The sequence below is a fragment of the Chamaea fasciata genome, unplaced genomic scaffold (assembly GCF_029207755.1).
Source record: "Chamaea fasciata isolate MVZ Bird 193981 ecotype frontalis unplaced genomic scaffold, bChaFas1.0.hap1 SCAF_7, whole genome shotgun sequence".
Lineage (NCBI taxonomy): Eukaryota > Metazoa > Chordata > Aves > Passeriformes > Sylviidae > Chamaea > Chamaea fasciata.
Genome location: NW_027094092.1, coordinates 47,090,350 through 47,114,874, shown reverse-complemented (window position 1 = coordinate 47,114,874; position 24,525 = coordinate 47,090,350). Strand labels below are relative to the sequence as shown.

The following is a 24,525-nucleotide window of genomic DNA, read 5'->3' as shown; positions in this document are numbered from 1 at the left end:
GCACCTATCCAACACCACAGAGAAAAACTAATCTCAAAATTTGGATTAGGAAGAAAGGTAGGACACAGACTAAATTGCAGACCACTGCAGACAAATGCCTGCTTTGAGATCCAAGAATGGCCAGTTCTTTGCCCTTGTAGCATGATTTTGCATTAACTGCTTCCTCTGGTTCTTGAATGCCTGCTTAAACTCGCTTCTGCAGTGAAACACAGTCTCCTCTCATTCTTGTTTTCTCAGTTTTGGTATAGAGAAATCGGAAAGTCTTCTTTGGTACTATAAGCACTTTAAAACTAAAAAATTTTTATAATGATCAAACATCTCAGCTTTGTAACTATTTCTGCTTTTATTCCTCAGAAGGAATTAAAGGCTCCCGGTCCGCAAAATTATCTGTGATTCAGCTGCTGCTCTGAACACTGGGACTGCCAAGACCAGGTCCATCCCAGCACATCCCATCCCCTGTGACTTTATGACCACCCAGAACTGATGACATTATCACAAGAGGCATCATAGCCTCTCTTTGGTCTTCTACAGAGTATGTGCTAAACATGCCTTCCCCTGGTTTTTCTAATCCTAAATTTAATTAGAAAGATTATAATGACATATAAATACCTAAATTCATTGTCACTAGTTTGTAATTCCTCACAAAGGGCAACTGAAACAATCACACACATACAGACACTCTTCCCTACACAGGAGGAATGCCTTTTGATACAACTGGAAAATTGTCACAAACTTCTGGGTCACCAAGGGCTTTTGATGACCATATCTTCACTCTACCCACAGATCCATCTACACTAGAATTTGACCAGCCATTCCAAACAGCTGCCTGTTCATTCTAATTACCTTTCAAAGAGCTATTCCTTTCTATTCCCAAATGCAAAAAACCTTCTCCCTTCAAAATTATAAAGGTTGAAGGTCTGTGATGGACAATATTTTGTCCAAGTCTCACTAAGGCACTTTGGTTTCTGTGCTCTTTATCAATTGATCCAGACAAGCATTTAAAACTCTCCAGCTTTTTTCTTCCTAATGGATTTAGTTTAGGTATTTTCTTTAATGTCTATTATTCAGGTAATTTTGGAGATTTTTCTGAGTCTCACAATCCTATATAGTTGATATCAGAGAAACCATCTATATTTACTGATGAATGAGTGGAAACATAGTCCTACTATCATTTGGAAATATGCTATAAAATAGATAATTGCTAAAGTATCTGGACTATGCACACATGGTTTGATAAGGGATGGAGCTGATGCCTTATATTTTAGCTTTTACGTTTTTCAGATTCTGTGCTGCTTAGGGGTGTAGTTCTGAGCCTCATATTAAGTGCCAGTAAGCCCTCTTCACAGAGTAGGTAGACAAAACAAATCCTTTTCCTCCTGAAGACCAAGGACAACAAGTACAAGTTTCAGGCCCAACAGCATAAACAACAGTGGACTGAAGAAAGAAACAAGAAGGATGAGACCTCACGACCTGAAGCTGTAATTGGACAATTAAACCCCAAAATGCAAATGTACCCAAACTTAGAAAACTGTGAGACCTCATGATGGGTCGTCCATTTTGTGACCACTTTAAATTCACCTTGGGTGTAGCCCTGGTCAGACTCTTGTCCTGCCCAAGGTGTACCCTTAACAGCCCTTCAATAAATATCTACTTTATTCTCTAGCTCGGTTCAGTCTCTGCTCCAAGTCAGCCTCCCCAGGCCATCAGAGACAGCCCAAATTTGTGCAAAGCAACTCTCCCAGCTGGTCTCCAGAACCCACCGCTTTTACCTGTGCACACAGAGCAAGGGAGATGTGTGCAACTTACGTGTACACTTTTCAGCCTGTGTTGCCTCTAGGTTGGAAAGCCAGCAGCACAAACCAGCACGTAGCCATTTAGGACAGGAAGTGAAAAACTATATTTAGCTGTACCTGTAGTAGAAAGTAGATGATCAGAGTTTTGCTGACATTTGTGCTCCCATTCCTGTGAGCACTGGTATAAGACTGCAGTGATGAGAAGTTCCTGCTCAGGGGCAATATTCCCAGTGTGGTCAGCCCTCTAGGAACCAAAAGGACAGTTGCCCTCTCTGCTACCACCAGTACCACTGCACAATGTGTTCCAAGCATCCACTACGTTTGGCAAGGACTCATGTACTGGAACTGCTGGAAAAACCATGTAACAAGGAAGTGTGGTTGTAAACATGCTCTTTAGTTAAACAAATTTCAGGAGATTTTTGTCTCCTCCCTACCAAATTCAGGTAGCTTTGGAGAGCACCTCCTTCTTTGTATCTTTACAGTGATGTCCCAGTCTTGGTGCAATGCATCTTGAGCACAGAGATTTCCCTCCTGATAAGCACCATCCTCCTCAACTGGAAAGTTTATCCCTTATCAGACCTTGACAGACAGCAGGGATTTAATAACACTGATTCGTTTCCAGTTGCCTGAACTGACCCTTCCCCATTTAAACACCACATCTCACAGGTTCTGGTGGGAGTACGCCTTTTTTTTTGAGGAGTACTTTGCATTGGGTCCAAGACTTCCTGAGGCCAACAGGACTTTTTCCACTGATTCAAATAATCTGAGATTTAGCCCTTTACAAAGGATGGCTCTCGAGAAGTTTTAAAGAATTTTTTCTCAGTTCAAACTTGAACTTGGTAAAAGTTGGTATAAGATTTATTTACTGCATTGCAGAGATGTATGTGTGGCCTGCATAGAAGAATCCCTTGATCACAAAGCTCTTGTGGCCAACTAATAACACCAAGGTCATGGGTTTGATCCTTGTATGGGCTATTCACCCAAGAGCTGGACTCAATGATCCTTGTGGGATCACAGAATATTCAGTGATTCTGTGAAAACTCCCATTTCAGCAGAAGTCATGGTTTTCAAAGCGTGCTTCATAGGTTCTCTGGTCTGGTCTACACAGGAGATCACACTAGACAATTAAACATTCCCTTCTGAAGCTAAAATCTGTGAATCTATGAGAGTGATTCAGTTTACAGATTCCTCTAGTGCTTGACCTCTTTATGGCTGCATTCATCACATGGAATCTGTCAACAGTGATGTGGGTTTCATGCCAAAAAAGAAGTGTCACCAAAAGATGCACAATCATTATTTCATTAGGTAATCTGGTGTCCCAGAAATGAGACCCACTGTAACCCATCCCAGCTATCTGAAACAGTCATTTTCTCAAAGATGGATTCAATATTTGCACATAACATCTCTGTCTCAGCTCCTGCCTGCTCTACTCATCATATCCTCCGCACATTTGGCAGATGTTGGAGTGAAGGCATATATCTTTACATGAAACCATGGTCACCATGGTCAAGTAGCTCACATTTCTCCAGATGTTTTGTGATCTCACCACTTATTAATGTTCCTAGGAGTTTTCCTGACTCTAGGTGAGAATTAATGGTTAAATTTCCCTGCTTCTCTTCATAGCATTTTGGAAGAGTTTGATTACATTGACTTCTATCCAGCCCCTAGCTGCACTTCTCCCTCATTCCTCTCTGAGTAGCTACTAATTCTGGAGGCAGATTTCTCCCCAGTGTCTTTCTGACATTTGACAGTTATAAATCGGCAAAACTTGCTTATGGATTTACTACATGCAGAATAGACCCTAGTCCTTACTAGGAATGAATGCATGGATGTTTCCAAGTTGCTAGGGTAATTCCATGATAATTTGCACTGCCATAGTTTCTGTGCATGTGAGTAACCTTTCCCTTTTAACTAATGTTAAAACTATGATGAACAGAAGGACAATCTCAGCAATTTCTCATGCAATTTTTGTGCACAGAATTTTAAAATCAGGTCCAGGTTCTCCAGCAACACCTTGCCTTAGGTTACCACTTCTTTTGAAAAGTATGAACTCCAAAGACTTTGCGTAACTTGCGCCTAATTCAGTGTAACCATAACAGGAAATCAGCTAAACACCATTTAGAAATGTTTCTAATTCTGTAATGTGTTGGAAGCCACAACGTATGCATGCTGAAATATAATTTTGAGAATCTTCAGCAATATTATAGCATGTAAACAGAAAGAGTTAAAATAGATTTTAAAATACCCAAGTTCTTTTTTATGAGTGGGAGACAGATTAAAAATAAAGACAATCGGTTAATGAAATAAAAAGTCATTCTGTCAAATTGTTCAGATGTTCAAAAACCTATGAAGAATGCAAGCAGCGTGTCCATTGATGCTTCAATATTCCTCCAATTTGAGGACGGATCGATTTATAGTCCTAATCCAGGGTGTATGGCTTGTTTACTTTCTTCTGAAACTCTAGACAGAAAACAAATGTTTGCAAGCATGTGGCTCCTTTCAGACATCTCAGAAAGAGACAAGTGAATATATCTTCCAGTTTATCATACTTAACATCTAAATTGTCACAAATGCAGGGAATATCTGCAAAGTGCAAATTCTTTGGTTTACCTTATAGTACGTATGTTCCTCTTGCCAGTCTACAGGGATTGGATGCTTACATTTATTTCTGACAACTGTGCGATCTTTGTCCCTCAGTGTTTAACATTCCATGGAACTGAGGAATTATATCTTGAAACAGGAGTGGCATTGTTCCACTTAATGCAAACAATTGAACAAGGCAAAAGCAGTGACAACTGCAATGCAGGCTGCCTCCACCCCCCCCCCACCCCCCCCCCCCCCAATGCATGTATTTGGGAGCAGTGCTATGGTAAAACCATCACACAACGGCCTGGCAGCAGCAATTTCTCCCCCTTTTTCCCCCTTTTTGAATGAGTGTGCTCAGCACCCTTAGCAACTGGAAATGCAAGTATCCCATATCTATCCACCTATCCACACAGCCGCTTCTACTGGATCCATCACAGAAATATCTGGGAGCTTTTATTCACGGAAAACAGGCTAAGGTTGCTAGACAGATAAGAAAAAGTCTCGGTATCTGGTATTATTATGGTTTTCCAAGTGGGGAGTCGTGTGACCAGCTGTTTCAGCAGCTATGCAATTTTCCCTGCTTGTTTCCAACAGGAAACAGAAATGCCCAGCTTCAGCATGGGCTTTATGATACGACTTCCTTGGGAAGATTCCAGCCTTATCCTGGGATCCCAGTAGCTTGCTGACTGTCCTCCGTGTCAAAACCCACTTTCTCTCCCGCTGTTTTCCTGGGATTTGGTCCTGCAAGGTGCAGTGTTTCAGCCAGAAACAAGGAAAGCCTGTATTTTTTTCCTGACAGAAAGTACACTTAAAGTCTCCTGGGAGTCTGGGGACAGGGTTTGTGTACACCTTGGTGTGCAGGCACTGAAGTGACCATCACAGGGATGAGCCCTAATCCACTTCTGCATTTCAGCAGAAACAAAGCAAGTCTTCCAGAAAAGCTTTGTCACGTTTTCAAAACCAAAGAAGTCCCTTCTTCTGTCCTTTGCCCCAAACTGCAGCTTGGGATTCAACCCTCTTCCTTAAATAGCTAGGGTTCAAGCTAAATAAAGGTATTGCCATTTGGTTTTTAGCTGGAAGATGTCAGTTAAAGGAAATACTGTAAATTACAACACAGTTATGCCACACCACTGTGACTGTGTAACTAGTAACTCAGCAGTCAGCTCACAAATGCAGCCGAGAACTCTTTGTTAAGTAGGAAAAGGAAAGCAACAGTTATTAAAAACGAACAGTCACTAAAGATTCAGGACTTACCCTGAGTCATCCCTGGCTCCTTTCTCTCCTGCTGATGTTTTCATCATTACAGCAAACTTTAAGTCACTTTCTGTATCACAGTGGCTTGAGAGTTCCTCGGTCAGAAAAGCAATTCCTTCCCATTGCTGAGCAGAACTTCCACATACTCAGGTTTTGTACTGAAGATGGTATTTCAAGGGCGTGAGGGGGAAGATGTTTAAAACCAGCTTCAGGTTCAGTAGTATCAGAGGGCAGAGACTAAACAAGCACTGAAATGAAAGCAAACTACCAAGAAGATCCGATTTTAGCCTCTCTTATTTCCACTTCCTGTATTTATATGAACGGGGGATTTCAGGAAGAGGCAGTCTTTGGTGGTCAAGGGTGTGCGTGTGAGTGTGTGTGTGTGTGTGTGTGCGTGTTATTAAGCCATATTTAGTAGTGCAGGCAGGTTAACCTTATTAGAAAGAAGGGCCTGAGACTTTCAACTAGTTTGTTTCTCTAACCTAAGTAACTTTCAGGGGAAATCATTTTACAGACTACAGGTATATCAGGAGGCAACAGAGCACAGTGAACTTTGTAAAGGATTTTGTAAGGCAGCAAAGCAGTAAGTCTCCGTCTGCAAATTCCTGAAGCATGTGTATTTCTACTGCTTGGGTAACTGGAACCAGATGGAGCTTGGAAACCTTTATATTTACACAGGACCGGAGAAAACGAAACGTCCAACGCCGGCAGAGGACAGCTTCACAAAAACATTCCCAGTTAAAGCAAAAGCTAATGGCAAGCTTGTGTGACTGCTGGCAAAGGAACAGCTATCCATGCTGGGAAGCTCCCGTCGGGCTCTGTGCACGTTTGACCTGCAGTCACTGAAGGGATCGAGGGTTTGCTGTGTGGGAAACCCAAGCAAACACACACCAGCTGTGGAGGCTGGGGGCTGACAGATGTGCTGTCAGACAGCGCTGGTGGCACTCCTGTTTGGCAGACCCATTGCTCCAGAAATATTTGATGTGAGGAGAATACATCATGGAAAAAAATAAGGCAGAAGTAGAAAGAAGAGGTGGAGAAAAGCAACCGCATGGAATGGAGTGGGAGATGAAAGTAACTTTTTTGCCTTTTTTATCTTTAGAAGGAATTTCTCAGCCTTCTAAAAACTTGACAGTGACACACAGTCCACAGTGGAAATGCAAATGCCAGGGAGCTGTCAGTGTACCGTAAAGAGGGAATCCAGACCTCAGTGTGGAACACAGAGCCAATTCTGCTGGCATTGAGCTAGGGAGAGGGTCAGGGAGACTTTCACCACCACAAAGTCACACCTTCGACATAACACAGGACAAAATTTTCCCTTTTTTTTTAATAGAAACTGTAAATTCAGTTCGTGTTAGGAAATTTATCTTCTAGCTTTTACAAGGATTTATCTTAGAAACTATTATCTTAGAAAGTGCCTTATTGAAAGACTTCATGGTGGAAAATTCACCACCCTTCTAAGTAAGGTATGTTAGTGCTTAGTTGCTGATAATATTTAAATTCATGCCTGATTTTTTGCCTGATTTAATTTTAAATTTTCAGCTACTGTATCTTGTAACACTCTTTTCTACTATATTAAGGATCTCCTTGCTCCTACTCCTGGAGTCGTTTTCAGGCAATGACGAACTCATTCAATGAAAAATTTAGTCCTCTTAGACAAACTGGTTGGCTGAGATTCACTCATCCCCTACTGCACACTTGTCAGATCTCAGCTCTGAATCCTTCTGTGGGTTCTGGGCTCAGAGGTCCAAGAAAAAAAGTATCTTCTAGATTTGTTCACCATCTGGGCACCTTTGAAACCCACCTCAGGTATTGGCATGAGAACAATCGCCTACATCCACCACACAAATTCAACTCTACCCCAGTTTCCACTTCCCTCTCCTGCAATTCAGCAGGGACTAGGCCCACTCAGCATTTGCCCTCGCTCTGCTGGAAAAAATGGTTTGCTGAGACAAAAAACTGTGAAGTCCTGCTGCCTTGCATGGACCTGCTCCCACAGAGAAAACTGTTCACACAAATGGGCAGCCATCTTAGGCAAAGACTTTGCAAATGCAGAACACAACAGAGTTAGACAATCACAATAATTTTTTTTAGGGAAGAAGAAAAAAAAAATACCAACACTATTTAAAAGGTCCAGGGAAAAAAATGGCAAAAATACAGAATACAAAATTCCAGTATTTTGGTGCTATCTCAGATTGATGTGATTTGCATGAAATCTTTCACACTATTTCCAATGTAAAGAATGAAGTTTCAGAAATTTGAAGTTTTGAAATTTGTTTTGTTAAAGATATTGACCCAATTTAATTTAAAAAGTCCCATATTTTCTGCAAAATACTCAGTATTTCTGTAAAATATTCAAAATATGAAAAAGAAGACAGATTTTGTCCAAGCTTTACTAGGTGTCTTTTTGAGCCAGAGATTTGATAGGCTTTGTATGTGACAACATGTTCTAGAATCAGGCTCTGGAAAGAAAAAATTACACAAAAGCTAAACGACAAAATAATATCCAGTTACTTCAAATTGACATTCCTCTGTTATAAGTTCAAGTCAAATGAGAGGAATTTATGTCTCTTCTAGGACTGAATCACCCTTTCCATCTTAAGCCACAGCATCCTGCAGCCCTTTTTTGTAGTTTTATGCAGCTGTGTTGGAAAGGTTTAAAAATGGCTTATGGGGGAGGCCATTAAGTACAATGAGCACTTGAGCTACAAAAAAGGGCTTTCAGAATATGCCCAGATTACACGACAGTTCTGCTTTCCGTACAGCAGGGAGAGGCTGCATCAATAACATGGCCTGTGAAAGAAGCCCTTAGGAACTGTCATGCCTATTGTGTCACTAATCCATAGATTATGTGCCTTTTATAGAGCCTATTACATAACAGATCATGACGGGTCACCGTGTCAAGGATGGAAGGATTAAATGAAGAGGCACTTTTCACATTCAGATTCTGATTTTTAGAAATTAATTCTGTGTATAAGAAGGAACCTTTTTCCTTTCCCAACTTAGAAAATTTTAGCCTAGCACTCACTAAAGAATGAAATCTTTTGCAAAATTCAGAGAATGCAGAGAATGCATCCTTTTTGTCCACTTGCATAAGACTTTTCTCTAGACGCAAAAAACCCCACAGTGACTAATGCCAGGTTTATACAGCAGTAGGGATTCCAGTCTCATGCACAGTGCTTAAGAAAAAGATCATCAAGCTTTGTTTTAACTTGCATCTCCTGGTGGCAAACTGGCTAGGAGTATTCATGAGAAGACTCTTGTCTAATGAAACTGCCAATACACCAGGCCATGAGATGAAGTAAATAAACTCTCAGCTCCTCTTTTTCCAAGAACTGCATTTTAAGCTTTTCCTAAGCCCAGCATCAACTATATACAATATACTCCCACAAGGAGTCTCCACACACTGAAGTGGACTACAGGGATCCTGGAAAAGGACAGTCAAGGGTAAGAAGGAGTATCTCCAGAGCCTAGGGAACTGGGGAAGTAAAATAGTACTGTGTGGACTTTGGAACTTATTTCCAGCCTCTCATCAGCATGCAGTACTCAGTGTGAACCTGCTGGACACCAATATACCACATGATGAAGCAACCAAAATGCTCTTGATCAGGGTTTTTTCTGAGGATGCCAGAATTGCTTCTGGATCAGTGCCTCAGTACAGCAAAATGTGTTCTCAGCAAACTGAGTTTTCTAGTCCCAAAAGAGCAAATTGTGTGTTTCAGAATTGTTGCAAATCAAGCCAATACACTTAACTCACTCCAAATACTGGCTTGCTCCAGACAATACTCCCTAGAATACACAGAATTCTAGGGAGTATTCTGTCACTCAGTTCAGCAGGGTCCAGATTTCACCAAAAAGGTGTACATGTCCTATTTGGGTCCCAAAATTTTAGATTTTCAACAATATATACGAGAACATTTCACATCTCCTGAGAAAAAACCCTACTACATCATCTGAGAAAAAAAATGAGCAAACACTCTTGTTTAAATAATTTATTGATAGTGTACATATTTTTATATAGTGCATTATAATACTGACTGCTATAATCTTTATAAATGCTGAGTTAACTATTTTTTAAAATTCTCACAACAAAAATAATCCAATATCATGCCAACATTTTGTAACAAATTATCACATTAAATCCATCTGGATTTCATGACATATTTATCTGTACAATGGACCCCATATCACAGAGCATTCACAGTGCATAAGGTCACAGTCATTGAAAAAATAAGTAACATGAGAGATTTCTGTTATTTACAGTTTACAAACCCATCCCTTTCTTTTTCAAAGCAAGCAGTTCTAGAAAGTTTTCATAATATTTAAAGAGGTATTGCACCTCTGAAGGGTGCACTGCAAATGCCTGCAAGTATGAAACACAGGTTTTTAAAAGGTTCAGAAGTTATTTTAGTGACCATAAATGATTTCGAAGAATTTCTGGCAATGGAGGAGATACCGTGAGCCAAATTCTATGCTCAGTTCTGCTGATACTAATTTGTGCCAACCACCAGGACATTAATTTGTGTCAACTACCAGGACACTGGCACCACTCCCAAGAACATGAAGGCAAGAATTTGGTCGTAACTTTGCTGCAGTAACAGCCATTTGAAACACAGGTGTTGCTGGGGAAGCAGATTTACAAGTTTTCTTTGCATACAAAACTGGTATATGAATAAAGGCCATAATCTTTCTGCAAAAACCCTCTGAAAGGAAGCGTCTCAGTTGTTATTCATCTTTCTAGAGATTTTATGTCTGGTTTTCATATATTCTGATACCTTTGGAATTTGTTACCATCCTAGTGCTATAAAACAATCTTTTTACTTGTTGTTCAAGTTTATCAAGACCATCTCAGTGATAGGACAGCAATGATCGCCTACATTCTTTGTGCAAGTGAAAAAGAAAAACAGGATTCAATTCCAACCGGCAATTCTTCTAAGAAAATATCCAAATGGCGTTAATTCCCCATAATTATTCATTTCTTTCAGACAGTGCACTGTATGGTAGCAAGCAGAACCACGTGATGAACAAATTGCCACAATCACTACACATCCTGGCCTGTGGAGAAGCAGCCACACACATCTCATGTGTCAGGGGGGGCATGTACAGGATTTCACAGACTTCTCTGGGGAGAAACCATCAGGACCTCACATGTGGGGAAATGTGAGGAAAGTGTATGCTCAAATTATTCAAAAGGAGGCTTTTAAACATGTACATGGTAGGTCAGAAACTGGAATGCACACAGCAGTTGAATGGCATTCTCTTCTTCAGTGGGATCACTTGCATACAGACTTTTCCAAATGGTTCAAGGGGTTGATAACGGGTTTGGTAAAGAATTGCTGGAACTAAACACTGTCATTTACCTGTGTAACAATCACATAAATCTCACCATCCAATAAAATGACAAATGTGACATTCAGACTCATGGAAATAGAAAGAAAATTGTGCAGAAAATGCATGAGCTGTAGAGATTTTCTTCTGAGTGTTTGAACACAAATAACACAGAGATCTGAGGCTTGCAATGACAGAACATTATGCTCCAAGGTACTTCAATTAGGAAGATTCTTTGGTTTCACCTGGCTATCAGAATTATTTTAGTGTCTGTTTCATATTACATAATGTCTGATCCTTCCTTGGCATGAATAATCAGACAGTATTTCTACAGCTTAAAGAACTCTACCAAAAGCAACTAACAGTGAGACACAAGTAAATGCCATTACAATTGCAAGAAGTCAAAGATAGGAAGACAACAAAACTCATGAGGCATTTGTGCAACTACAGCAAACGTAATAGAAACAAGTGTAATCAAAGCAGAGTCACAAGGGAAACCAAAGACAGAATAGAATCTTCTCTAAAATTGCTAAGTATTAGGTTAGTAAAGACCTTTGCCATTCGTTTACATGTTGACAGAAAGTTAACAAATATAATCTAAAACCAGAAGCTAACTTTGCTTGTTACAGCTGCAGCAAGCATATAAAAAAAAAAAAAATTGGCACGCCAATGACTGAGCCAGGAGAAAGATGGTTGACTATGCTGTACCTGTTGGGAAGACTTAAGGTGCTCTTCTAGGCTAGACTTCAACCCAGAGAGAAGCCCTTAGACCATCAAAGAGACATTAAGATAATCATATCTGCAGCTTCTTAGACTTAGACATGCAGATCCTGAGCTTGAAATCTTCACTCAAGCAATACTTGACAATGCAGTACAATTGTTATGGTAAATAAATGCAATCAAACACTGCTGAACTCAATGGAAACACTGCCAGTTCCTCGCTACAGACAGGATTACACTCCACGGGTTCCCCTGGAGCGGCACAAAAGAGCTGCTAAAAGCCCTCCTTAGCCAGCTGTAACTCAGTTTAGATCCTGCTCATACACAAGGGCGGATGCACAGCTGAGAAGTCTGAGACAAGAAATGTGTTCCTTATTTACAAGAGTGGAAATCCAAAGTGGTATCAGCAGAGCAGAAGTCCACAGATTCTGGTTAAACCTTTTAATTTGAGAAAGTGAAATCTCTAGACTACAAAACCAATAGAACATGGAAAGAGCTGAGTATGATAACAAACCCAGATACCATGCTCTGCTGTCTTCTTAGGACACAATCCAGCAAGGCACTTGGATAGATGCTTAGCTTTAAAGTGGAATTAAACCTATGGAAGTTAAGCTTTGCTGGATATGGGATATCTTTTTCTGAGTTGTGCTACTTTTCAGTGTTAGTATGCTGGCAAATTTCAGATCACACTAACAGTTTTCTCTCTCACATCTACCAGCTTTCTTTTCACTCTTGAGCTGAACATTAACTTACGGAACATTGTGACATACATTCCAAACTCAGCCAGCTAACTTTTGCAGTGGTTAATGAAACAAAATGGCTACAAAATTTTAGAGATACAATCTGAACAGCTGCAGTATAGAACTGTGCTAACAGTGGAGAGCCAAGCACAAATCACTCCTTTTCTTGACTAGAAAATGGCAAAATTTTTAATGGTTTCCTGACCAGACAAGCTAATTTTTTTTCGGTGGTGGTTTTTTGTTTGTTTGTTTGTTTTTGGTTTGTTGTTTTTTTTTTTTTTTTTTGTATACATGTGAAAGGCACTAGTCTGTTATTACTCAGCAACAGCCTCCTGAATTACTGATACATTCTGATGTGGGTTTATCTGCAACACAACAATATGCCAATCAGATCTTTCTTGGACCATTCAGTTTACCTGCACGGCTCAGTGTACAACTATTTATTTTAGCATATGGACAAGGACTACTGAGGAGCTTCCTAAAGTACTTCATATGATTATGTGTCACCAAAGCCCTAACACAGCATCTCATTATTCTTTGGCAAACAATACATCCTTGGTCATGTGGTGGTGTCAAAGGAGAATCCTACAAATGTTATTTATAATGATAAGCACGGCATGATACTTGTCTCATAGCAGTAGACGCAGATGAGAACACCCCATGAAATGCAGCATTAGAATTCGACATAAATTGTCCTAAGGTGAGACAGGGAGAGCTGTAGACGGCAGGAACTAGCCACAGATTTTAAGGGCTGTTCTGGATTCTGAGACTGTTTCTTACTAAAACACAACACTGGTTTTCTGGAGCAGGTGATATTCAGATTAGGCAGAGTAATTTTAAATGATGTGTGAAGGGCTTACGGAATTAGCAAACAAAATTCATGCACATTTGGGCTCAGAGTCAGCTGCTATGGAAAAAAGTGGTGCCCATACTCTTCTAAAGTTGCCTGGCTCAGAAATACAAAGGTACAGTACTATTTTCTAGATCTGGCACCATAAACTTTGATGCCCTCATCCCCGTCAATGCAGCTGATCACTACGCATTCAAAACCAGACTTTGGAACTACTCTTCTATTATATAAGGAGCTGCCTGAACTGTGCACAGGAGAACAAATGTTTGCTTGGAGACAGTTCTCCAAGACTACAAAAACAGAATATGGGAAAAAAACATTTACTCAGCCTCTCTCTCTGCTCCTTTCAGTCTCATATCTAAGCCACCACCAGATTTTCAGCAGTAAACCATCCTCCTGAAAGACAGCAGGGTAGAGAGTAAGACTAGAGAGGGATATTCCTACAGTGATGCAGCAGTATGCTGCATTTTCACAGCCTTTCTGCAACAGAAGACTCAAAGATGAGCATGAATTCCATCTCCTCAGCTTTATACTGCAGCAAAAATGTTGTGAATGCCTGGAAATGGGGTCATTGGCATACACGATATAAAATGTGTTTACTGCCATTCATGCCTATTCAATAAAGCATTTTAGTAATGCTGCATTTGTGTCCATCTTTAGTTCTTAGTTTAACAACATAACTATTTAATTAAGGTAAGAAACCCTAAATGGATACTACTACTGACATTTGTAACAAAATGTAAAGCAAATAACAAATGTGTTGCTCTTTTTCTCTTTAGGACCCAATTCTTAAAAAATACACCAGCAGCAGCATACACTCTTTAATTTACCCTAAAATAATTTTTAAAATAGTTTTAATTGTAAACTCATTGCCTGGTGTAAACAGTATTCTGCGCATCAGCTGGCTAAACATAAGTGTTTTTCATATATGTCAAAAGAAGGAACTTTCTGAGTAAGTGCTTATTTGCTAAGTTTTTATAGTATATTCTCATTGACACGATTTTTAATATATAGTCTTAATGGAAAATATTAATATATTTAAAAACACATCAACTGTTAGTTGATAGGTTTGGTTTGGCTTATAAACATTAAAAAATTTAAAAAAATCTATGTATAAAGGTAACTGTGCTTCTTTAGAAACTTTACGTGATCATTCACATACAGCTTCAAAATATTTTTAAAGTTTAGTAGCAATTCAAAATATGCTGTCTCAGTGATTTACAATTATATCAGTGGTAAAATGTGGAATGTTACCCGCTATTTTAATACTCTGGGCTGGATCTTGCTGTCAATTAAATCCAGAGTAATTCATTATATCAGATTTATGCTGGTGGAAAGGATATCAAAACTTGGTTTCTACATGGGGTTAAAAAGAAGTATATCATGCTTCAAAACTTGCATGCAATCAAATCAAGGACCATATTCTCTTGACAGACTTGCTTTTGTCGGGGTGATTCTAACCTGCACTGCTCCATGTCAGACATTCATCTTCATTAAGCTTCTGGGAATAAGAAAAAATGGTGAAGAATACACCAACTTCTTGACTGATGAAATAAGCTTCTTCCTCCCACCAATCAAACTGAATCAAACCAAATCATAATCAGGGTGGGTTTTGTTGTCAGAAAGTCTGGCTTATGTTCAGCTACAACTCCCATATGATAACAATAACTGATAGTTACTGAGCACCCAGTTATATTTTATTTCTTTAGTTTCTTCTAAATTTACACAATGGGCTTACAATGGCCAATGTAAAGTTTTTCTTGTGGTGTAATATTCCACAAATGTCAGTTTATATCTATGTATACAGCATTCCTCATTAACATTAAAACATATATTTCAAGTATGAATTTCTGCATGTAAATTCTCTTCTTCAGTATGCAGTTACTCTGACTTCTAGTGTGCATCATCACAAGTGATACAACATACAACCATTTCCTCTTCTTTCTCTGCCACATTGTCCATCGAACAGAGTGATAAATATCCAACACTGCCATCAAAAACTGTCAGTGTAGTTTCTCTATAAGCAGAGCACTTGAAGGGGGAAATGATCCTCAACAGTGCATGCCATGATATGTGTCTTGGACCTTCTGGTCCTGTAGTTTAAATATTCTGACTGAGCCAAGAAAGGTTCTCAAATTGCCTCTTATCCTTCCATGGAAAGTAAATGTCAAAACCAAAAGAACTATAAAGATTTTTCTCCCATCCTCTTGCTAACCTTGGTGGTGGTTGATTGTCTGCAAAAGGAGAATGAAAACCACAACAGAATGCCCAGGAATGGGTCCTTTTAGAGTTCTGCATAAGATCCATGAAGCTTTATGACTGAGCAGCAATATCCAAAGATGAGGAAAATGCTTTGGTTGCCTTCAGCTAACATGTTAAAAGAAAGGTATGTTTTCCTTCCATTTAAGTAAAAGTGCTCGTTAGCTGATTAAGCAGGAATGACACTCAAATTACTGATGGAAAGAAGGTAGAGATGTGAAATGCCTCCTGTCATTTACAGCATGTGTAATCAGAAGAATTTCAGTCTCTCTCCTTGTTGTAGTTTAAAGTTCTTCTCGGCACATAGGGAAGTTGACAAAGGTGAAGACATTGAACTCTATCATTATAGATAAACACAGGAAAATAGCATAAAGAAGCAACACGTAGATGCCTAACTTCCTGTCAAGTTTCCACTTATTTACATGGATTCCAAACACCTGCAAGCAAACAGAGTGTCAGTTAATTAAGTTCTGAAGCAGACTTTTGAAAACAACCATTATAAACTAAAAATGAGAGTCTTTTGAATTAGAGGTCTTGCAGGAAGACAAAAATATATTCTCAGTATTTTATAGACCAGAAAGGCAACATATGTTGACTCTGTCCTGAGTCTCAGTTGTCTGTTGACTGCTTCACAAAATATTCAATGAACTAAACTAAATTAATGTCCCTCCCTCAAGTGTTCCCCTGCAAATCCTTGATGTCCTAGTAGTACACCAGCACCTGCTCATTCCTTCAACAGCTTCTCAAGAGGTGCTCTCCTTGCTTATTTGCTGAACTCCGGAACTAAAGGGTTACAAGGTACAGGTAGCAAAGCAACAAAGTTCTCATGAAGGCATCTATTTTCCGTGGTGTTCAGTGCCTCTGAATTATTATTTATTTTGCTCAAAACTTTCCACTGAGTTTGCTGTGGGAGGGGGTCTGTGCAAATCAGGGTACTCAGCAGAACAAATGAGACAGTAATAGATGCCTCAAACTCAGCTGATCTGGCTTCTGCTACGAAGACTCTCTTCAGAATAGCAAGAAGGGCTAGCACAGTAACACCTCTGCATAATCCTCCCATTTTTTCCCAAAGTGATGATTAACAATATGCATGCAGCAACATCAGATACAAATGTCTACAGAACACCTGTGCTGTTTCACAGGCACTGTGCAGTGTGGCAGGCTGGAGATAAGAAATGAAAAGAACACGTTCTCACACACCTTATAGATCAGATACATTAGGAAGTTAGTATCAGAGTGAACAGCCCTGGTCATTCTATCACTTAAGTCATGCACAGGTGATGTGAAGCTTTTTAAGACTTAGCCATGCAACCGTGTGACATCTCCAGTGGTGACCATCTCCTCTACAAAGCCTCCACAGGCAATCAGTGAAAGACGTTAGTATAAGTGGATATTTTTATACCTTTTTGATTCCTTATATCTGATTTGATTCTTCCTACAGAGCGTTCCCTGGGGGTTAAGCAGGATCAGACCTTAAGTACCAGCAAAATTGACTTTACAAATAGAGTTATTGTTTCACCTTGAGAAGTCATGTGTTACAAGGGTGTCTTAATGCTGAGTGACATTTAGCATGTCTATTCCAAGTCCTGGGGTACACAGTCCTCACAGACTAGTCTTCATTAAGGGTTTAGGCTACAGCACTTGATTTTGACTGGTTTGGGAAATCAGAGACAAGGGCAAAGGGTGATGAAGCACACCAGGTCTTGTCTCAGCACAGAGACGGGCTGAGGGTGTGGACACAGGACCACAGAACTGCTACTGGATTCCACGGCTTTAACACTGACACTGAAATCCACGGGACCTACACATATCCAGCATCACTTGCACCAAATGCCAGAGTTCAGTCCTCACTGAGGACAACAGTAGCTCTTCAACTCATGGTATTACCAGGAGAATGATACTTCACAAGAATCAATGCTAACTATTTCTAGTTTATCCTACTGTAACATGTAAATACCTAATAAGTATTTTCAAATTGAAATACTTGTAGATGGTCTAATACTTACAGTAAGTGCCACTGATCCTAGCAAAAGTGCAACTGAATAAACCAATCCTTTGCTGTTTATTTTAACCTGTGGAAATCAGAAAAGACTTTTAAAATGCTGACCATATAACTGTGCTTTGGAGATCAAAAATCAATTTACTGATTTAAAGTCCACCTTCCGCTTTAAATAGCGCCTTACATATTTTAAACTATGCAAATCCGTAACAGATGTGTCCTAATGAAGATTAAGGAATCAAACCAAATGTAAAGTAATCCCATCTCCATTAAAAAAGAAGTGAGTATTTATAATGGATTTTATGTAAAAAATCCTCAGAAGAGAGAAAGATAAGCTGTTATTCTGATCTTAGGGACAAAAATGCTAAGGTACATGGAGACAGATTTACTGGAAGTTGTGCAGCAAAAAAATGATAGAGCCATGAACCATCCATGGAAATAGTTTTCTGCTACACAGTGTAATGTACTCTAGTTGACAATCTGGAAATTAATTGCAGCTTGTGGAAGAAGAATTACATTAACTGGGTTCCTTGGCAAAGAAATAACATCTTATTTAGCAACTAATAACATGATCAACAGGTTGGTTTTAAATTTGTTCTATTTGCATTCTATTTGCATGCTTTCTCTTTAGGATTTTTAAAAAAACAGAGTAAGAAGTGCAAATTAAAGATTTGCCAAGTATACATACAGTTGATCCATAATCGATTGCCATGGTCTGCAAACCCCATGGAACACCAAGTCCCACCAGAATGTCAAAGACATTGCTCCCTACTGTATTGGATACTGCCATGTCACCAAGGCCTGCAGAGAAAAAAAAAAACAAAAAAACAACTCTTTGATAAAATCAAAGTATATGGCCATTACTCTGTGTACTGAAGGAAACCAAAGGGGAATGATTTGCATTGATCCAACCCCCCTTGAACTGGCCAGAGTACCTGAGGTAGGGAGACAATTTCCGTAACATCGGCCTGACTTCCGAAAAAAACGTGCAAAAATTGCTCACTCCAACTACATCTTCCTTGTGTCTTGCAAAGACTTTACAGGGTGTGTGGTATCCATGCAGCACCTGAGGCTTACGTCAAACTCTTGTTCTAGGTAATCTTCACCCACAGGGAACCTGAAGATCATGTATTTACAGTATGGTAGTGTCTATCTCCACTCCGTTTACTCTGAAATTATTTTTGGGACATGTCCCATTTATGTCAGAGTTCCTTTTCAGTTCCTTCCTTTCCAGTGTTCACTTACTGCTGAAAGGTAATGTTTTGGATCCAAATTATGCCAGTGTCCATCTATATCTGCCTGCATTCTGCCAGTGAACAACTCTCTTGAATTCAAGCAGTGGAGAGTCCCTGTACTGTCTTTAAGGGCATTGGGCTCCTTTTTGTCAATCTAGTGCTCACCTTAACTTTCAGAGCAAACAATCTTTGCAGTATTTTTAGTAGGAAGGTTGTTCCATAATAATTCTGAAGACTTTGTGGTACTGTTTTTGTGAGAATATTCTGCACACAACAAATAATGCAACATGGAAAATCATATATTTTAAATATATAACACTTTTCAAGCAAGTAACATTAAACTACACTACTCCTGTCTCAAATTACAAAGGTGGGGCTTTTGAGTACTTAATTTATCACTGCGAAGCCCTTGTTGTTTGCCCAATGATGTGTGCTGGAGATGTCATTATCTGATTAGAAAAAGGCTATGGGAATTGAAATAGTGGAAAAGAATAAAATTACACGTTTTTCTTATTCTACTGCTGTACAGAGGATCACAGTCAGCTCTAACGTTTTTCAACAACAGGAAGGGATGTTGCTACCAGCATTTTACAAATAAAAAAAAGAAACATAAAGAAACTTAAACAAAATTTAAAGATGAATGAGAAAGCCTTTGACAATTTTAAATGGACAGCTGAGGAGGATGTAGACATCAGTAACCCAAAACTCCTTCCAGAGCAGCTATTCATATGTTCCAGTGGGAAAGAGGTCTGCATTTGAATGAGAATGCTGCTTGGAGCAACAACACTTCTGCCAGATCCTCTCAAACCACTTCACTTCCTTGGATTTGAGAGCTCTTTTAGAAATCAGTACAAGTTTTACATGGAGAAGTGCTGGTCAGCATATATTCTTCAATGTAGTTTTTACTAGCTGATATTTTAGTTTTGCCTATGACTTCTGTCTTTTTACCCTGACTGATACATACCATGCATGGGACATCTGAGGTTGAATTACCTTCTAGAATGCTAGAATGCCCCATCCCAATAAATAAAAGATAATTTTTTGGTTCACATTAATTAGCAAACTGTTTTGGCTTTTAATGAGGTGCTGAAACAGTAAAGATTAAAATAAAATTATAAAATTGCATTGACAATTTGTGTGTATGGAGGAAGCAAATCACAGAGCATATAGGTAAGATTGCAGTTATGCTTCAGCAAACACAGTACCTTGTCTTGCTACTATTAAGCTGGCCATGCAGTCTGGGACGCTTGTTCCTGCAGCCAGGAAAGTAATTCCCATGATCACATCTGGTATCCCAAGGGTGTATCCAATCACAGTCACCTGAACAAAGAGGAAGGTAGATAAACTTATCATATTTGGAAAGTCTCCTCATTCCAATACAGTTGTGGTATACTCTTAACTTTGATTTCTGGTGTGGAAACAGGAACAGACTCAGAACACTTATCCAATTCTGCAAATTAAATACTTGGTTGGAATAACCAATCTAAAACCAACCCTGTGTGAAGGAAAAAGACTTTGGGTCTTATTATTCAACATTCTATGGACAAACAAAATATCCATTTCTTGTTGTTCTAACTGACATACTGCTGTTTTAAGAAGATACAATCCAATCTGTGGGTTTAGGGATTTTTGGTTTCCACAAATAGCAGATTCTCACTGGTTCTATTCTCAAAAGGACTGCAGCCAAGATTGTTTAGTAATATAGTGGCAGAGCTATAAAGAACTTATTATAACCTAACACATAAAGAAGGAACTAGTTTCTTGCATGTCTTCTCATATAATCATGAAGGGAGCATGTCTGGTTATACTGTCCCCTGATATTCCAGATGCAGCATGAAAAGAGCTTAGGGAATCACTGAAGACTGCAGCAGAGCTCTTAGAAAGGACAGGGAACTCTATTTGGCTGGAACAACCAAAGAGGGCTGAAAAAATACCAAGAAAAGGCAGCTGAAAAGGAAACAGGCTTGTGAGAGTGAGAAGACTGAATCAGGGACAGACAGCTGTTTCCCTGCTGAGGCTGCTAAGGATGGAAGTCTTCTAGGCTATGTATTGTTTTCTTGAAACAGTTTGCCAGGCTATCACATGAGGAAAATTGGACCCTTCACTAAAGAAAAGGTGCATTTTAGGAACTCACTGACAAATCTTATCTTCAGGGGCAAGCAGACACCCAGGAATAGAAGTCGGCATGATTCTCATGCTGAGACTGGTAACAAAGTACTATGGTCCCGCTGCCTCTTAAAGTACTATGGGCTGCAGCCTTAATGAGTACCTCTCTCAGTTGTGAAGGGAATATCTACACATGGAACCAAGGTACAGAGCATGACCTTCCAAAGGACATATAATATGATACAAATGTGTGGCTTTGGCTGGCAAATGGAATTCTTAGACACAGTCTATGTTAGAGGATTGCTTTACAATGCAAAAATTATATAGAAAGTTGCAAAAAGTGTATAGAAAACACAATCTTTCATGAGAAGAAACATAAAGCAGTTTTCAAATGTCTGAGAGGCATTTGATGAAAGTAGAAATGTTCTCTGCTACCTTTCTGTACTGTATCATGCCCTATACAGTAAAGGCTCAATTATTTCTGCAGAAAAAAGACAGCAAATCTAAAATTATAATAATTATTGTATGAGCTGAAGAGACTGCACTACAATTATATGCCTTTCTTTAACAAATGCACAGAAGATTTTTACAGACTTTGAGATGCACGTTTCACTCAGTATGAAGTCCTGCTACATACACCTACCATCCACACCATGAAGTAGGAGAACAAGGCAATCCAGAGAGTGGACAAGATGAATGTCAGCATAAAGCACTTCTCCCAGCGTGGTTTGCTGCAGTTTGGAATTGTGGCAAACAGCACAAATATCAATGGCCATGTCAAAAGCCATTTAATTTTATTCATTTTTCCATCTGCAGGACAAAGGAAAGAAACAGTTTAGCTTTCCCATCACTATCCCAGGCTCAGTTACACCTCTGAGCAGAACATATGATCCCAGAAGGATGTTTACAATTGTGCATGTCAGCTCATTTTCCAGAGTACTTTTCAGCTATACTTGGCCTCGTCACTTTCAGCCAAGTTCTGCATACTCATTCAGAATCTTCTTATAGTTAAGCCTCCCAAGAGCTATGAAAATCCATGGAAGAATTACAATGATTTAAAATCACGACTGATATTAAAACCAAAATTAAGTCAGGTTTGTTGATCTTTCAAATGTATTACTACAAATCCAGAATTTAAAAAAACCCCCAACAACAAAACCAACCAACCAAAAAACCCCACCCTCTCACCTTAATCAAAATCCAAGTGGTGAAAATAACTTGTACATTTTATGCAGCAACAGTAAACAGAAGCACAAGACCCAACCTATAAACATGGCGAATATTTTTCACATGCCTCATTGTTCAAACTTGGGCAGAAGTTTAAATAAACTGATACTTAGAAGATTTAGATTTGTAAAGTCTCTCCATCTGCATACAAAACCACCTTGGGCTAGTAAAAGAAAACTTCTGGAAAAGGAAACAAGGTGGTGACTTCCCTTGTACAGCTCTCCAAAATCAAAATACCCAAGAACTGTCATGGCTGAAGACCGGTGAATACCTTCGTCATTTGTTTAAAATTTACAGTATTGCAAATGTAATCTCAATACATAAAACAGAATTATTTTGTAACTAGACCATAAGTAAATGGGGCACTATTTATACGGTTCAGGAGGCATCCTTCAAGTAGAATGACAAATTTGTCTATCAGGCTAAGTGGGAGTATCACAATCAACATTGTGGCCATTTTGGCTTGGGCTTTCTTTGCATTGTGTTAGACTTACACTAGAACTAAATAGGGGTTTCCATCATTAACTCATAATGTTATGCTTGGGATCTACTAAAATAAGCTGTGTTGAGTAAAATCATTGATCACACTGAAGGAAATTATCAGGTATATCTTCCAGTGAAGTTATTTAGCTACATTATAAAGAACAGTTACTAACCATCTCCTATCAATTTCACCAGTAATTTTCTTTCACCAAAGACTCTGGGATTTAAGATGTGTTTAACAGGAATTTTTGTTAGGGATTTTAATTGGATTGAACACAGTCCTCTGGGCCAATGTGCACCAGGATCCAATGAAATTTAATATTTAACATTTAAAAATTAGTAATACTTTTATCATTTATGAGGTTACTTACTAGTCTAATTTAACGTGTTGAGTCCAAATGTAAGTCTTTATTCATTTACTTTTGTATATATTCTAGAACTAAATTTTCTTGCTTGAGTTATGAAACAACTTTCTAACTTGAGATTTCCTTCTGAATTTTGAGATGTCATCAACTCACTAGGAAATCTTGGACGAAGCTTTGCTCTTTATTCCCATTTTTAGTTTGTGGCTGTGGAACTTCTAGTGCATAAAACTACTGAAGTGTCCCAGGGTCATTTCTAATTCTAGACTTTTACATATCACTGAGGATCCATTACAAATTTTACAGGAAAGACCTTTTTCTCTCTGCTTACATATACTTCTGCACAGATGCTTTTTAAAACAGTTATCTGTTACCTGTTCTGTCCAGAAAATGACACTTCTTGGCTCACTTCTCTCTTTAATTGTTAACAAGGCTGTAAATATTCTACAAAATATCCTATGGCAATTTATACCTCCTCCTGCTCAATTTGTTACAGTTTGGCTTACTTAAAGACTCCTAGATAGTTAATTTGTACTCTGTGTACTCAAGCTTCTAAGCTTGGTTCATAGTCCAATAAGTCAGCATGGCCCAGGCCAGTAATATCCTCAGCATGTAATTCCAAATGCAGGGTCAGTGGATGACTAATTGAAAAAATTATGGATCCAATTCTGATCTGTGTGGATGTAATCTGACTGCCTTTGGTACTGCTACACATAGGCAGTCCCATTTCTCTTTCCAGTAACACATATAAAAGAAACAAAATTGCCTTAAGAACAAATAAAGCCTCTGCTGGGGAATATGTATCTTGTCTGGGATCCTGTTTAGATCCTGAATTACTCAAAGAAATGCTTAACTGAGAATGCATAGTGCCTTACCACTGGCACAGCTATGTTTGTTCACTTCCAGGAAAACCTAAGTACTAGTGGAGGAGGACTTGCCTTTCCATTATCTTTGCTGAGTTTGAATGGATATGTGTCAGATTTAAATTCCTGGCTCTATTAGTGGTGATGTTTTACCCACACAACGTCTTGAGTTGAAACTGCTTAGCTAGACAGTTTGTGGGAGTGACATTTGCATTCATTACATGGCAGCTAGGCTTGAGACTTTGGGGAACAGCAGTGTGTAATTCTGGGCTTTGCTGGGTTAACAAGAGAAGCCAAGAGGCCGTTTGCAATTAGCCTGGAACAGTTCAGAACCAGCATGGCCAAAGGAGCTTACTCGACACATTCTACATTGGCTTCTCTTTTGTGTTTTGGTTTTCTAGCTTTTATAAACTTTTATATAAAGTATATCTGGCCTTGGTTTTACCTCAGGCCTTTTTATTCAACTCCTGCTATTCATGGAACCTGTGTGGCACAAACGTCTACTCTCATGCTGTAACCTGGCAGTTTTTTAAGACTTTAAGAACATTTAGCAGCAACCTCAATAAAGTGAGACTTTATTTCCTCAGGAAATAATGACTTTATTCATTTCACCTAGCTTAGGTGAATGCACTATGAATACACAGCTAGAAGATGAAAAATGTATTTTTTTAGTTCTTTTGAAAGTACTTCTTTTGCTGTTCTGTTGTTTTGGGTTTGACC

At 39.0% G+C, this 24,525-nt stretch overlaps 2 protein-coding genes across 4 annotated transcripts in view; both read right to left on the bottom strand.

Annotated features, from left to right (window-relative positions):
• The window catches only part of RIN3 (Ras and Rab interactor 3), a 74,497-nt gene extending 68,510 nt beyond the window's left edge, over window positions 1-5,987 (bottom strand). For all 3 annotated transcript variants that reach the window (XR_010721934.1, XR_010721935.1, XM_066188693.1), the window contains exon 1: window positions 5,634-5,987. Coding sequence is in view for 1 of the 3 variants with exons in the window: in XM_066188693.1 (XP_066044790.1) it covers window positions 5,634-5,680 (47 nt within the window). In the remaining 2 variants the exon portion in view is untranslated. The remainder of the gene's footprint in view (window positions 1-5,633) is intronic.
• A 6,694-nt stretch (window positions 5,988-12,681) lies between these two features.
• Window positions 12,682-24,525, bottom strand: part of SLC24A4 (solute carrier family 24 member 4) — an 86,405-nt gene continuing 74,561 nt past the window's right edge. Inside the window, exons 13-17 of the mRNA XM_066188692.1 lie at window positions 21,514-21,680; window positions 19,970-20,084; window positions 18,218-18,330; window positions 17,537-17,602; window positions 12,682-15,967 (exon numbers count right to left, since the gene is read on the bottom strand). Of these exons, the coding sequence (XP_066044789.1) occupies window positions 15,815-15,967; window positions 17,537-17,602; window positions 18,218-18,330; window positions 19,970-20,084; window positions 21,514-21,680 (614 nt within the window). The 3' untranslated portion in view covers window positions 12,682-15,814. The remainder of the gene's footprint in view (window positions 15,968-17,536; window positions 17,603-18,217; window positions 18,331-19,969; window positions 20,085-21,513; window positions 21,681-24,525) is intronic.